General features: G+C 46.9%; 1 protein-coding gene across 1 annotated transcript; it reads right to left on the bottom strand.

Annotated features, from left to right (window-relative positions):
• Positions 1-649: 649 nt before the first annotated feature.
• On the bottom strand, positions 650-5,409 carry TREM2 (triggering receptor expressed on myeloid cells 2). The gene is made up of 5 exons (XM_008573424.1): positions 5,276-5,409; positions 3,187-3,537; positions 1,760-1,850; positions 841-1,034; positions 650-755 (listed from the first exon to the last, which is right to left on the bottom strand). The coding sequence occupies exons 1-5, from the start codon at positions 5,397-5,399 to the stop codon at positions 739-741; spliced, it is 777 nt and encodes a 258-aa protein (XP_008571646.1). The 5' UTR covers positions 5,400-5,409; the 3' UTR covers positions 650-738.
• Positions 5,410-12,839: the final 7,430 nt, after the last annotated feature.

Genomic DNA, 12,839 nt, shown 5'->3' with positions numbered 1-12,839 from the left:
TCCCAGCTCTGATATGCTGTACTCTGAGACTCAAACCCTTGCTATTTCTCTGGAAGGGAAGTAACATGATGAAAGCAAAGTTCTAAGGAGAAGAATGGATAAGTCACCTGGGACGTGGATGGCCTTGGGTGGGTGGGTGGATGGGGGGTGCCGGGCCGAGGAGGGCCTGCAGCAGGCCAGCAGTAATCCAAGGGAAGCTGATGAAGAGGGCAAACACAGTGGGAGGAGAGAGGCAGGAGTCTAGATACTGGGGAAATTCCAGAGAAGGAGGCAGGGTTGGTGATTAGATCTAGCGAAGGGAGAGAGAGAAGAAAAAGACTGACTGACCAGATCGGAGCCCGTGGGAATGGAACTCTATGGTATCCTAAAACTCTAGGCCTCAAGTATAGAAATCTTTTGTCTTTTCCTCATCTAAATTCATTCTCCCAGCTCTGTAACAAAAGAGAATACCTTCATGAAGCCCCAAACTAACCAGTTAGATATGAAAGTGGATTTATTTGTGAGTGCTTAATGTCCAGTGTCCAGAAGTTGACAGGTGACTTTCCCATCTCCCAGACACACACACACATGCATGCACGCACACATGCACACACACCTCTCTTTCCAGGAGCCCGGGGAAGCAGGGTGCAGGTAGAGCAGAACTGGTAATCTTGGTTGCTGAAGAGTGAGCATGCAGGCTGTGGTGGTCCCTGGCCAGACATCTCCTGGACTTCTCCTCCCATCTGGGGACTTCTTCTGTCATGCATCTCTCAGCCCTGCAACAGACTGAGTTCTCACCTGGCCTTTCTCAGTCCTGTGTCCCATTCCTGCTTGGTCCGCCCCCAGCCATTGTCAGCTCACCTGTCAGGGTCTGGAGCTGGTGCCCTGGGTTGTTGCCACAGTCCAACCCATTGGCAGGAGGTGTCCCCAGCTTCTGCCTGTGCCAGGCTGCAGCCCAGAGGACGCTGGCTGCTAGAAGCTTGATGAGAAAGGTGCAGGCCAGGAGGAGAAGGATGGAAATGGGTGGGAAGAGGATCTCTCCTTCTGAGAAGCTCCTTGGAGAGACAAGGAGGTCAGGTCAGAGACTTGAGGTGGCCTATAGACTGAAGTCTGCCCTCAGAGAGGGAATGGGGAGAAACCAGGATTTTCTAGGGGCTCAGGATACCTCCTCATCTAGCACCATCCCTGGGATGAGGCTTTGTGGGTCTTGGAGGAGAGCATAGTCAGGAGACCTGAGTTCTAGGCATGGATCTGCCACTTACCTGCTGAGTGCACTTAAACACATTACCTTCCCTTGCTGAGCAGTTTTCTGCTCTACACAGTGATATGCCATGGTGTGTGTGTGTGTGTGTGTGTGTACATGTGTGCATGTACTCAGGGGTTATAATAACAGTGTTTAAACACCAGCACACAGGTGTCAACTAGTCAGAAGTTATTCTGGTCCTACCAAAGGAGCAGGGATCTGGGGATCCCAGTTTTGTACCAAAGCACTGAAACTTTCATTGTTGCTGAATTGTGGGGATGTCTGGGGGCTGCCAGGGGAGGGGCAGGAGGCTGTCTCTTCAGGAATCTTAGAACAGCAGCTCTTTACAAACTGTTATGGAGATATTTCAATATCTTAACAACTGGCACAGTCACTGTAACCCATACTAGCTGGTTGGAGGAGTGTTTAGGCAAGACTATATATCCAGGCCCTTTCCTGCTCTAATTGTCTTAGAATTTGTAGTTCCAGGACCCCCACCCCCACGCCAGTCTCTGCAGGGTGGACCCATCACTATACCTGGAGATGCTGTGCTCCACATGGGCAGCCTCAAAGCTTTCAGACTCACTGGGGGCCCAGAGATGTCCAGTGTCCTGGTGATCCAGGGGGTCTGTGGGAAATAGAGCTGCAGCCCCCGTCCTCCTCGAGGCAGTCCGCCTTAGTGGGGAGAATCCCTGTGGGTGGGGTGAGGCCCTCTGGGCTCTGGTGGATCAAGTCATTAATCTCTCTGAGCCTACATTTAGGAATACCTCCTTAACAACAGGGTTGCCAGGATTCAGTGAGTGCCTAGCACCTCACAGGAGCTCAGTAACGACGACTCCCACCCTCCCATCACACAGCATCTGTGAAGAGCAAGTGGAATAAAGAATGTCTTCTAAATCCTATGTAAACTCTGAAGCTGTCTACTAAGCTATGATTGCTATTATTATATTATTTTCCTGCTACCCTCTGGGGAGTGGGCTGAGCCTTCGAGCATGGTAGGACCGAAAATTCATGTCTCTTTACCCATCCCCCCCATTAGAAAAATGGTGGAGGTGGGGTTTGTATATAGGACTGGCAGTCTCCCCGGGGCCGCCTCACCTCAGGGAAATGCTACCTTGACCTTCATGTCTATGATAAAGGGCCTTATTGAGGGGAGAAATTGTGAAAGGGAGGGTCAGAAAAAGGATCTGTAACCCCAGATCTGTCTTTTGGGACACAGTTTCTCATGGGTAGAGGCTTTCCTGGAGGGTGGTCCCTATGCAAAGCTCAGGGGTGGGAAGGAGCTGCCCTATCTCACCCACACAGGCCTGATAGGAAGATCTGAAGTCAGTTCAGTATCAGGAGGCTTGGAGCAGGGACTTATTCCCTCCCTCCCACCCCCAAGAACTCACAGGAACCCTGTGGAGTCTGCAGGACAGACACATTATCTCCATTAAAGCTGAGGAAGCGGAGGCCCAGAGAAGTGAGGCACATTGCCCAGCACAAGCAGTATTTCTTTCTAGGGTGTTTTTCTCCCCCAGACTGGTACTTAATTTATGTTGATAGGTCCATAGGCCCAGTTGTCTGAGGTAATAAATTAATATCCTCCTACTCCTTAAAGACCACCTATCGTGTTCACATACTAACTGCTGTCAAATGGATAAAGCGGTTTGCGGAAGCAGGGCCAAGGCTAGATCAGATAGTGCCTTAATGCAAATTAGAGAAAGGTGCCCTTCCTGCAGGTAATGCAGCTCTGCACCGGGGAGCACAGCCTGGCAAGAGGAGCCCAGGCTGGATTTTGGCTTCCTTGTGCAGTGAACAACCTGCACAACCATCCATGGTGGCCCTGAGTGGGAGAACAAGACCCACACTGAGAGTTTTCCTAGGATTTCTGAGAGGCCAGGGGGTGGTCTGGCACACAGATGTCTAAAACGTGAGGACTGGCCCAGGCACAGGCCAGAGGTGCTGTCGGCAGCCCCACTCACCCGCCAGCACCTCCACCAGGACCTTCTGGATGGTGTCGGCCTCGCTGCCATGGAGGCTCTGGCACTGGTAGAAGCCTGTGTCATGGGCTTGAAGATCCCGCAGTGTAATGGTGAGGGTGCCACCCAGGGTATTGTCTGTGATGGCTGTGCTCCCGTTCCGCCTCTTCAGGAAGGACAGCAGCCACAAGCCGTGTGTACTGACCACACGCTGGCATGGGCCCTCTTTGCCCAGCTGACGGCACCAGGCCTTGCGTCTCCCCCAGTGCTTCACAGAGTCATAGGGGCAGGAGACCTTCAGAGACTGGCCTGCCACTCCTTGGAACACCGTGGTGTTGTGGGCTTGCGACAACTCTGGGGAAGAGACATTCATTCATTCCTTTATATATTTACCAGATATTTATTGAACACCTACTATGTGCAGTGAACTAAACAGACAGAAATCCTGCCTTTGAGGAGATTAGATTCTTATACAAGTTGGGAAAAGGTGGCATAGCCCAGACATGTGTTTGTGGGAAACTGGGAGCCTGGAAACCTGGGTCCTGGGTCTGGCTTTCTCACTGTCGGACTTGCTGGGCATCTTTGGAGGAGCAACAGACCCTCTCTGGACCTATTTCCAGGGACACTTGGCCTTAAAGTCCCCTCCAGTTCTATTCTGCACATCTTCTCCCTGTCATATGTGACCAGAACCTCTTTTCTCCACTTTCTACCTCAAGAGAGCAGGGCTAGTGACCCTCTCAGGCCTGGGGCTGGTTCCGCGGGGGCTTGGGCTGAGCACCCCTCCCTGCCCCAGCCACGTTTGCTTGCTCTGCAGCCACCCACACTTGTACTAACTCTACATCATGCTCTTTCCTGACCTTTGGCTTCCAGCTTCCCTATTTCTGTGGCTTTGTTCCCCCTTCAGGAAGGACTCGTCTCAAAGCTATTTTGGGGGAGACATGAGACTGCTATTTTGGGGACCTTCCTTGGGATGGGGGAGATGGGCTTAGAGCACCATCCTATTGCCAGGGCAGGGGCTGCGGGGGAATCAGCCAGAGCCCTCTGCTTCCACTCCTCCTCTCCTAGCCCTCCTCCCTTCACCCCACCTTCAACTTATTGGACAGAAACTTGAAAGGTAGGATTGGGGAGCTGGTGGCCTGCTTTTTGAAACTAGGAAGACTTGATGGGCAGTGCTCCTCTTCATACTTCACCTAGTTTATCCCTCAGCCTCCGGACAGACCAACCCACCCCACCTTTCTCCCTCTCCACCTCCAGCTAAGAAGCTGCAGGAACAAGACTCCACTGGTATCACCTGACCTCTAGCCCAGGTTTGAGCATTGCTCTGGGGGAGAAAGAGGTGCCCTTCTCCCAATGGGAAGAGCAGTAGCGTGCAATAATTGGGCATGCCAATCCTCCCCAACTGAGCGACAGAAATCTTCAGCCCCCTCGCCCCCTTTCAGGAGCTGAGGACAAGAGAACCTTCAGAGCATGGGAGGGGGTTCCTCAAAGATGTCAATTACAGCCCTAGGTGCTTTCCTCCTTCCTTCCCTCTCCCACGCTGCCACTCCTCTGAGGCTGGTCTTATGCTTAAGAATTGTGTAATTTTAGGGGCTCTTACCAGTGCCCTCAAAACTTCCCCCAACTGCCAGCTGGTGCCTGACATGCCAGTGTGAGCACCCCTTTCCTTCCCAGGTGGCCAGAGTCCACCAGCCCCTCATATCTCCACTGCAGGGAGAGTCTCTTCCTTCCCTCTCCCACGCTGCCACTCCTCTGAGGCTGGTCTTATGCTTAAGAATTGTGTAGTTTTAGGGGCTCTTACCAGTGCCCTCAAAACTTCCCCCAACTGCCAGCTGGTGCCTGACATGCCAGTGTGAGCACTCCTTTCCTTCCCAGGTGGCCAGAGTCCACCAGCCCCTCATATCTCCACTGCAGGGAGAGTCTAATGGCAGGTTTGGTACCAGGGAGGGAGGAAGAGGGGTGCAGGACAGGGTGCTTGGGCATGCCCAGGGTTTCAACCTCCTTCATACTTTGGCTCAGTGCTCCCCGCTCCCCCAACTATATGCTCAAGGAAGGAGAAGGAAAGAGGCATCACAGGGGAGGAAGGGGATCCTACCTGTGACAAAGAGCAGGATGAGCAGCCGGAGAGGCTCCATGCCCCGTTCCCCACCGAGGGCAGACACAGGGTGCCTTGTGCAAGATTTTGTCTTTCCCTTGGGCTGCAGAAAAGAGAGGGTCATGCACGTCAGGCGCTGCCCACAGGAACTGGGCTCCTGGGGATTGAGCAATAGTCGGGACTGGGGTCTGGCTTTATGATTCAGGGAGAGAGTGTGGGACGGGGGAGGGGAGAGAGGAGGAGTCGGCACTGGCAGAAGGAGGCTGAGGATCTCAGAATGTGAGATCCTACCCGGCTGGGGTTGGTCAGAGTTGGTGGCTGCCTCAGTCTCCCTGCAGAGGAATTTCGCCCAGGGATCACTATCCTCACAGCTGTATTCAAACCCTCTGCCAGTTGCAGTGCCTGCCATCTTCTGGTTCCATCCTCATAAGGGATGAAGAACAGCTGCTCCACTCAGAGGCCAGGACCTTCACTCAGACCCTTCCAGCAGTGTGGCAGCAGTTAAGAACACAGCTCCAGAGCCAGCTTCCTGGCTTCAAGTCCTTCCTTCTCACTTCCTGTGTGTGAAAGCACACGTCCATAACCCCTCTGTGTCTCAGTTCCCAGATCTGTAAAATGGGGCTGATGATAGTGCACGAGGATGACATGTATTGCTACAGGTAAACCACTTTCAAACAGGACCTGGCACACAGTAAGCACCCAAGTATTAATTATTACTATTACCCTAGTTAGCAGAAAAAAGGGAGAATGGGCTGTCCATGAGAGGGAGAATTTTCTTTCCCACCTGGAATTGTCTACCCACATTTAGCCTCCTTTGAACAGCTGGGTGCCTCCTGTGTGCACATGCTCACATGGACATTTATTTTGTGCACACACAGACTTGAACTCCCGACCATCCTACATGACAGGACATGACATTTTCTGTGGTTCTGGGGTGAGGGCATGTTTTCCCACAGGTGTGAGTTCCCATGAAGGGTGATCCAGGCACAGGGACCAGCATGTTCAAAGGCACAAGGGTGTGAAGTGGCCCAGTGAGTCAGGGATGGGGAGGAGGAGGCTTGAAACAATGCTCAGGGGCAGGAAATTGAGTTGCAAAATGTGTAAGATTTATTTGATATGAAGAGAAATGGGAGCATGTGGGAAATTGAGTTGTTCTGGGGGCAGTGGCAGGTAAGGCTGGAGAAGCCCATGGGGCCTGTGGGTTATCAGGGTCTACTTTAGTTTCCTGCAAGCACTCACTTATTTGATCTGTTATTCATTTACCGACTCATATTTACTATGCGTCTATGATATGGACAGAGAATGTGCTTGGACTTTGGGAGTTCATTGTGAACAGAAGACAGTCCTTCACTTAGAGATCCACCTGCCCAGCCTTGGCCTCAGGGCCTGGGGATGAGAAGTCTGAGACCCCCTGAAGATCACTCTCTAGGCACCCTACTAAGGTCTTTCTCTGAAAGTCAGGTTTATTGGCATATAACTTACATACACAAAATTTCACCCCTTTTAGATGTCCAGTCGTATGAATTTTGACAAACTCATACATCTATGTAATAATCATCACAATCACAATGTCTGTGTAACAGACAACATAATACAGAACATTTCTATCGGCCTAAAAAGTTCCCTTGTGCCCCTTTTAGCCAATCTCTTCCTCTCCAGTCCAGTTTCTGAAAATTACTGCTCTGACTTCTGTTCCTACAGCTTCCTGCTCTTTCTAGAATGTCGTATGCATGGAATCATGGAGTATGTAGCCTTTTGAATCTATCTTCTTTTACTTGTCCTAATGCACTCAACATGCATGAAGTTGCGCTTCTCAGTAATTAATTCCTTTTTATTACTGAACAGCATTTCAGTGCACATGTGAGCCACAGGTGGTTTATCTATTCACCAGCTCACAGGCATTTGGGTAGTTTCCAGTTTGAGACAATTATGAATAGAGCCACTATAAATATTCATGTACATATATTTTGTGTGGACATATGTTTTCATTTCCCTTGAATAAAATCCTAGTGGGAGTGCTAGGTCACATGCAAGTGAATGTTTAACTCTATAAAGCTGCCAAACTCTTTCCAAGAGTGGCTGTAACATTCTTGCATCCTTGTCAACACCTAAAATTGTCAGTTTTTTAAAAGCTTTTTAAAGAGGTTTAAGGTAATATCTCATTTTGGTTTTAATTTATATTTTTCTGATGACTAATGATGTTGAACACCTTTTCATTGCTTATTTACCATCTGTATATATTTTTGGTATAGTTCAAATCTTTTGTCCATTTTTTATTGTTTATTATCATTATTATTGAGTTGTGAAAATTTTTTATATATTCTGGAAATCAGTCCTTTATCACATATGTGATTTGCAAATATTTTATTCTAGTCTGTGGCTGGTTTTCTCATTTTCTTAACAGTAAAGTTCAGATGGGTAGAAGATTTTGAAGCTGATGTTCAATCTATTGATTTTTCTTTTATGACTTGTGCTTTTTATGTTCTACTAAGAAATTTTGCCTACCTCAATGTCACAAAAATTTTCTTCTACGTTTTCTATTAGAGGTATTATGGTTATAGGCTTTACATTTTGGTTTATGATCCATTTTGAATAAATTTTTGCATACATTTTGTGCTCCTAAATATAAATTGTAGTTCCTTTTTTTTACTTTTATTTTTTTTAAATATGGATGTCAAATTGTATGAATATCATTTACTGAAATGTTGTCTTTTCTCCATTGATTGCCTTAGCATATTTGTTGAAAATCATTGACATGGAGTGCATCAGGTGTTCTGCAGAGGAGTGAGAGGGGTCCTCCGTGGCCAACAGTGAAAATCATTGACATGAAGGTCTATTTCACTAATCTAAATATCTGTCCATTCTCTAATATCACAGTGTCTTGATTACTTACTGTAGCTTTGTAGTAAGTTTTGAAATCAAGTGATGACTCTATTTCAATATGGTTTTGACTATTCTATTTACTTTGCTTTTTGCCATGTAAATTTTATAATGAGCTTGTTGATTTCTAACCCCTCCAGCATCACCAACAAAAAGCCCACTAGGCCTTTAACTGGGATTGCATTGACCCTGTGGTTCAGTTTGGGGGAAAACTGGAAGCTTAATACCTTTGAGTCTTTCAACCTGCAGAAACAGTTTAGCTTTCCATTTTTTTCTACAGTATCTCTCATCAATGTTTTGTAGTTTTCAACACACAAATCTTGCACATACTTTGTTAAATTACTACATAGATATTTTGTGACATTTGGTGTCGAAATAGAGCTCCCTACACCCTCATAACATACATTAGCTGCTTCTGTAGAATTGCTTGCTTAACCTAAGTAACTCCATTTTACCCTGTCTGACCTGCAGACTACCCCGCCTTCTACATGAGAAGCCATTGACCTTCTCATAGAAAAACATTACATGGGAACAGGAGCCATCCACAGTGAACTATTACATGGGAACAGGAACCATACACAATGAAAAGTTGTATGCTTGATTGCTCTAACGGCTCATTCTTGGCTTCTGTAACCTAGCTCCCTAGCTTGCTTTGTGCACCTGGACCAACCCGTGTGCCAATGGGATGTAGTTTTTGCCTTTAAAAACCCCACAAGACCAAGGCCAGGGGCCACTCTTCCTTGGTTGCTCCTTGGGAGATGGTCGCTGGCCAACTGGAGTGAATAAACTGCCCTTTTCTGCACAAGTGGTGTGTAAGTGCAATTTTTGTGGGAGGGTGCCTCACAACATTTTGGAGGCCCCAGAGAGATTCTTTCTCTCATGAGTATATCCCTCCCTGCACTTATCGCCTAGGAGAAGATAGAGAAGCTGTTCTTCTTCTTCTCCCTGGAGGCAGACGGGGCACTTTGCTCTCTCCCCAGGTAGGTGAGATCTCAGTAAGGGACAGTGCACCAATTGTTGGACTTAGTGGGAGGCTGGATGCAGCATTAAATCCCCTTGTCCTTGGGCTCCTGAGATGTTGCTGGGCCCATTGGTAATTTGGATTTGGGTTTGGGACTTGCAAGTCAATAGGAATTGTGTTTCTGTGTTTCTGTGTTTCTTGTTCATCTTTGTCATTGTGATTGTTGTGTCTGTGGATATCTTAGAATAATTTTGGGTGTGGCCACTTATCTGTCTTTTGTGTGTTGCCAGTTGTGTGTTTTTGTCGGTCACTAACTGTGGTCTTATATAACAAATGGGACAAAATTCCTCCAAACAGGTCTGTGGGACAACCCCCTTACATACAGGTTTGGATTGATATAATCTCTGACAAGCCGTCATGACTAAAAAGGTGCCTTAAAAAAAAGCCCCAAGGTGAATGGAAATAGAACAGCATTTGTGCTTTTAACTAAGCCTTCTCTTCCAGGTTCTCTGAAGAAGAGTGCCTCCCCCACAGCGCCTCCCATACTCTCTGATGCCTCTGACGACCCAATGTGGCTTTAAAAGTTGAAAATAAGCTAAGAGTATTTCCTTTAATAATTTCTTCTCCCTTCACTGGAGAAGATCTAAAAATTGGGGGGAGGTTGATGATAAGTTAAACAGCAGTAGTTCATAACAGCAATGATTTAATCTCTGAATATACTGTAAACAAAGAAAAGAAAAAAATCATATGAAGGGATCTGTTTACCTCCTTGGAGTTGACCACATTCCAAGGCAGAGCTCCCAGCATTTGCATGGAGGCTGCACCAAGGCTTATCCACAATGACATAAAAGAATTTGAAAAACTGTTGTAGGGCTGCTAGATTAGTCCCAGAATGTCAACCTCATTTTCTTTTTTTTTTTTTTTTTTGTCCTTTTTTGAGACCGGCCGCACCACACTCAGCCAGTGAGTGCTGTGAGCACACCGACCATCCCTATATAGGATCCAAACCCGCGGCAGGAGCGCCACTGCGCTCCCAGTGCCGCACTCTCCCGAGTGCGCCACGGGCTCGGCCGAACCTCATTTTCAATTTATTGGCTTTTGTTACTTTATGTCATGCTGACCTTATTGTTAAACACAGGTTTGTTTGCATTCTTTCCACTCATGGAGAAAATGGGGAAAACATTACTTTTAAATTGGTTGAAAGCATTAACTGACAAAATACCTCAGAAAAATGTGAATTAGGCAGCTAAGAAAGCATACTCTGTTCATTACTTTAAAAAAATATACAGCCTTATTAATTCCACAGTGTAACAGTTATCAGAGCCAACACTTAGGTAGATATAAATAAAATATTTAAATGGTAGTGTAAATAGTTTTCAGGGCATACACATAGCTTTTTCCTAAAGAATTGCTCTGGCAACTTTGTTAAAAACCAATTGACCAGAACTATGGGTGTATTTCTGGACTTTCTTTGCCTGTTTTCCCGTACTCAGAGTGGCACCGCCTCTCCCTGATGTTCCTCCAAACCCTCCTCTCACTCCCCCACCTGATCCTGGAATTCCTTTTTTCTCAGAAAAACCTCAGGGCATCATCTCCCTCTTGGAGACTGTTTTTCTTTACCCACCAGCCTACATGGGATGATTGTCAGCAGCTCCTGCAGACTCTCTTCACATCAGAAGAACGCCAGTGGATCCAGAGGGAGGCCCTGAAAACTGTTACTGGTCATGACGGCTGACCCTCTGATGACCCCATTTGCCTCAAATGCAGGTTCCCCTTTAACAGACCTGGGTGGGACCCAAACATGGACCAAGGTAAGGGGGTTCTTGACCTGTATTGCCAGACTCTCCTTAGGGGACTCCACACAGCAGCCCGGAAGCCCACTAACCTATCAAAAGTAAGTGAAACTATTCAGGGACCAAACAAAACCCCCGCCGCTTTCCTGGAATGCCTTATGGAGGCTTACAGGACCTACACTCCTGTGGACCCTGAGACCCCAGAAAACCGGTGGGCAATAAATATTGCCTTTATTACCCAGTCAGCCCCAGACATTAGGAGAAATCTTCAAAGATAGGTAGGATTTAAAGGAAAATTGTTATCTGAGCGGGTTGAAATTGCCCAGAGGGTCTTTAACGACAGAGATAGTCCAGAAGAGAAACAAACCAAAAAGCTAGATCTTAAAGATGCCTTTTTCAGCTTCCCACTGGCTGAAGTAAGCCAACCTTTCTTTGCCTTTGAATGGACTGAAACTGGGGGAGGATACTCTGGACAATTAACTTGAACTCACCTCCCCCAAGGATTTAAAAATTCCCCAATTTTATTTGATGAAGCCCTTCACCCTGTTTGTTGCCAAGCTGTGAGGCATTGCCAAGGGGGTGCTCACCCAAGCCCTGGGGCCATAGAAAAGTCCTATCACCTACCTCTCCAAGAGGTTGAACAGTGTAGCCACAGGATAGCCAACCTGTCTCTGACCCATAATGGCAACTGCTTTACTGGTAAGAGAGGCCAACAAGACATATGCTTAGTGGCTCCCCACTCTGTACAGACTCTCTTACAAAGCACACCTGAACATTGGCTCACCAACTCCCACTTCACCCAGTATCAGGCTTTAGATCAGCCCCTAAAAACTGGGGCTCTAAATCCGGCTACCCTCCTCCCAGGTGACAACCCAACCAAGCCTGTCCATGACTGCCTTGAAACAATCGAGACTCTCCAAGGCCTCCAGCCGGACCTGACTGATGTGCCCTAGACAGAGCCTAATGAAATGCTGTTCACTGATGGAAGCAGTTTCATCTCCAATGGCATCAGGCATGCCAGGACAGCCATGGTAACTTTAGATCAGGTCACGTAACTTTAGATTGGGTCATTTGGGCTCAAGCCTTAAGCCAAAGAACATCTGCTCAAAAGGCTGAACTCAGCCCTAACACAGGCTTTAAAGCATGGAAAAGATAAAGCTGTTAACATATATACTGACAACAGAAATGCTTTTGCCACTGCCCATGTTCACAGGGCCTTATACAAACAAAAAGGACTATTAACATCAGAAAATAAATAAAAGAACAAACAAACAATAAAGCAAAAATACTAGCCTTCCTTAAGGCCATAAATAATAAAACAAAAATACTAGCCCTCCTTAAGGCCATATGGTATCCAAAAAGAGTGGCCGTCATACATTGTCTGGGGCACCAGAAAGATAACTCGCTCCAGACCCAAGGCAACGCTGCTACAGATTTGACTGCCAAAGAGGCCACATTAAAACCAGTGGGGCTATTTGGCTCTTTAATAGTCATTCTGGCACATCAATTGCCACCAACTCCCCATTATACTAAAGAAGAAGTAAAACATGCTAAGATCTTAAAAGTCTCCAACAATGCCATGAATTAGAAAATTGTGCCAGACCACAGGATTTATTTGCCATGGGCTCTAGGCAGATTGCTGATTAAACAGATACATCAAGGAACACACCTTGGATCTGCAAAATTAACTGAACTTTTAAAAACATTGTTACATCCAAGATCTTGACAAAATAACAAAAGACATTGTTACTAGATATGAAATTTGCTCACAAGTAAATCCAGGGCCAAAATCAAGGCATCCATTGGAACCAGAACGCAAGGAACCAACCCTGGCAAACACTGGGAAATCGACTTCACCGAGGTAAAACCTGGGCACTAATTTCTTTTAGTCTATAACCTCATCTGTAAAATGGAAATAATTATATCTACA

Source organism: Galeopterus variegatus, unplaced genomic scaffold (genome assembly GCF_000696425.1).
Source record: "Galeopterus variegatus unplaced genomic scaffold, G_variegatus-3.0.2 Scaffold922, whole genome shotgun sequence".
NCBI classification, from domain to species: domain Eukaryota; kingdom Metazoa; phylum Chordata; class Mammalia; order Dermoptera; family Cynocephalidae; genus Galeopterus; species Galeopterus variegatus.
Note: the sequence above shows the minus strand (reverse complement) of the source record. Positions and strands in the feature narration are given on the sequence as shown.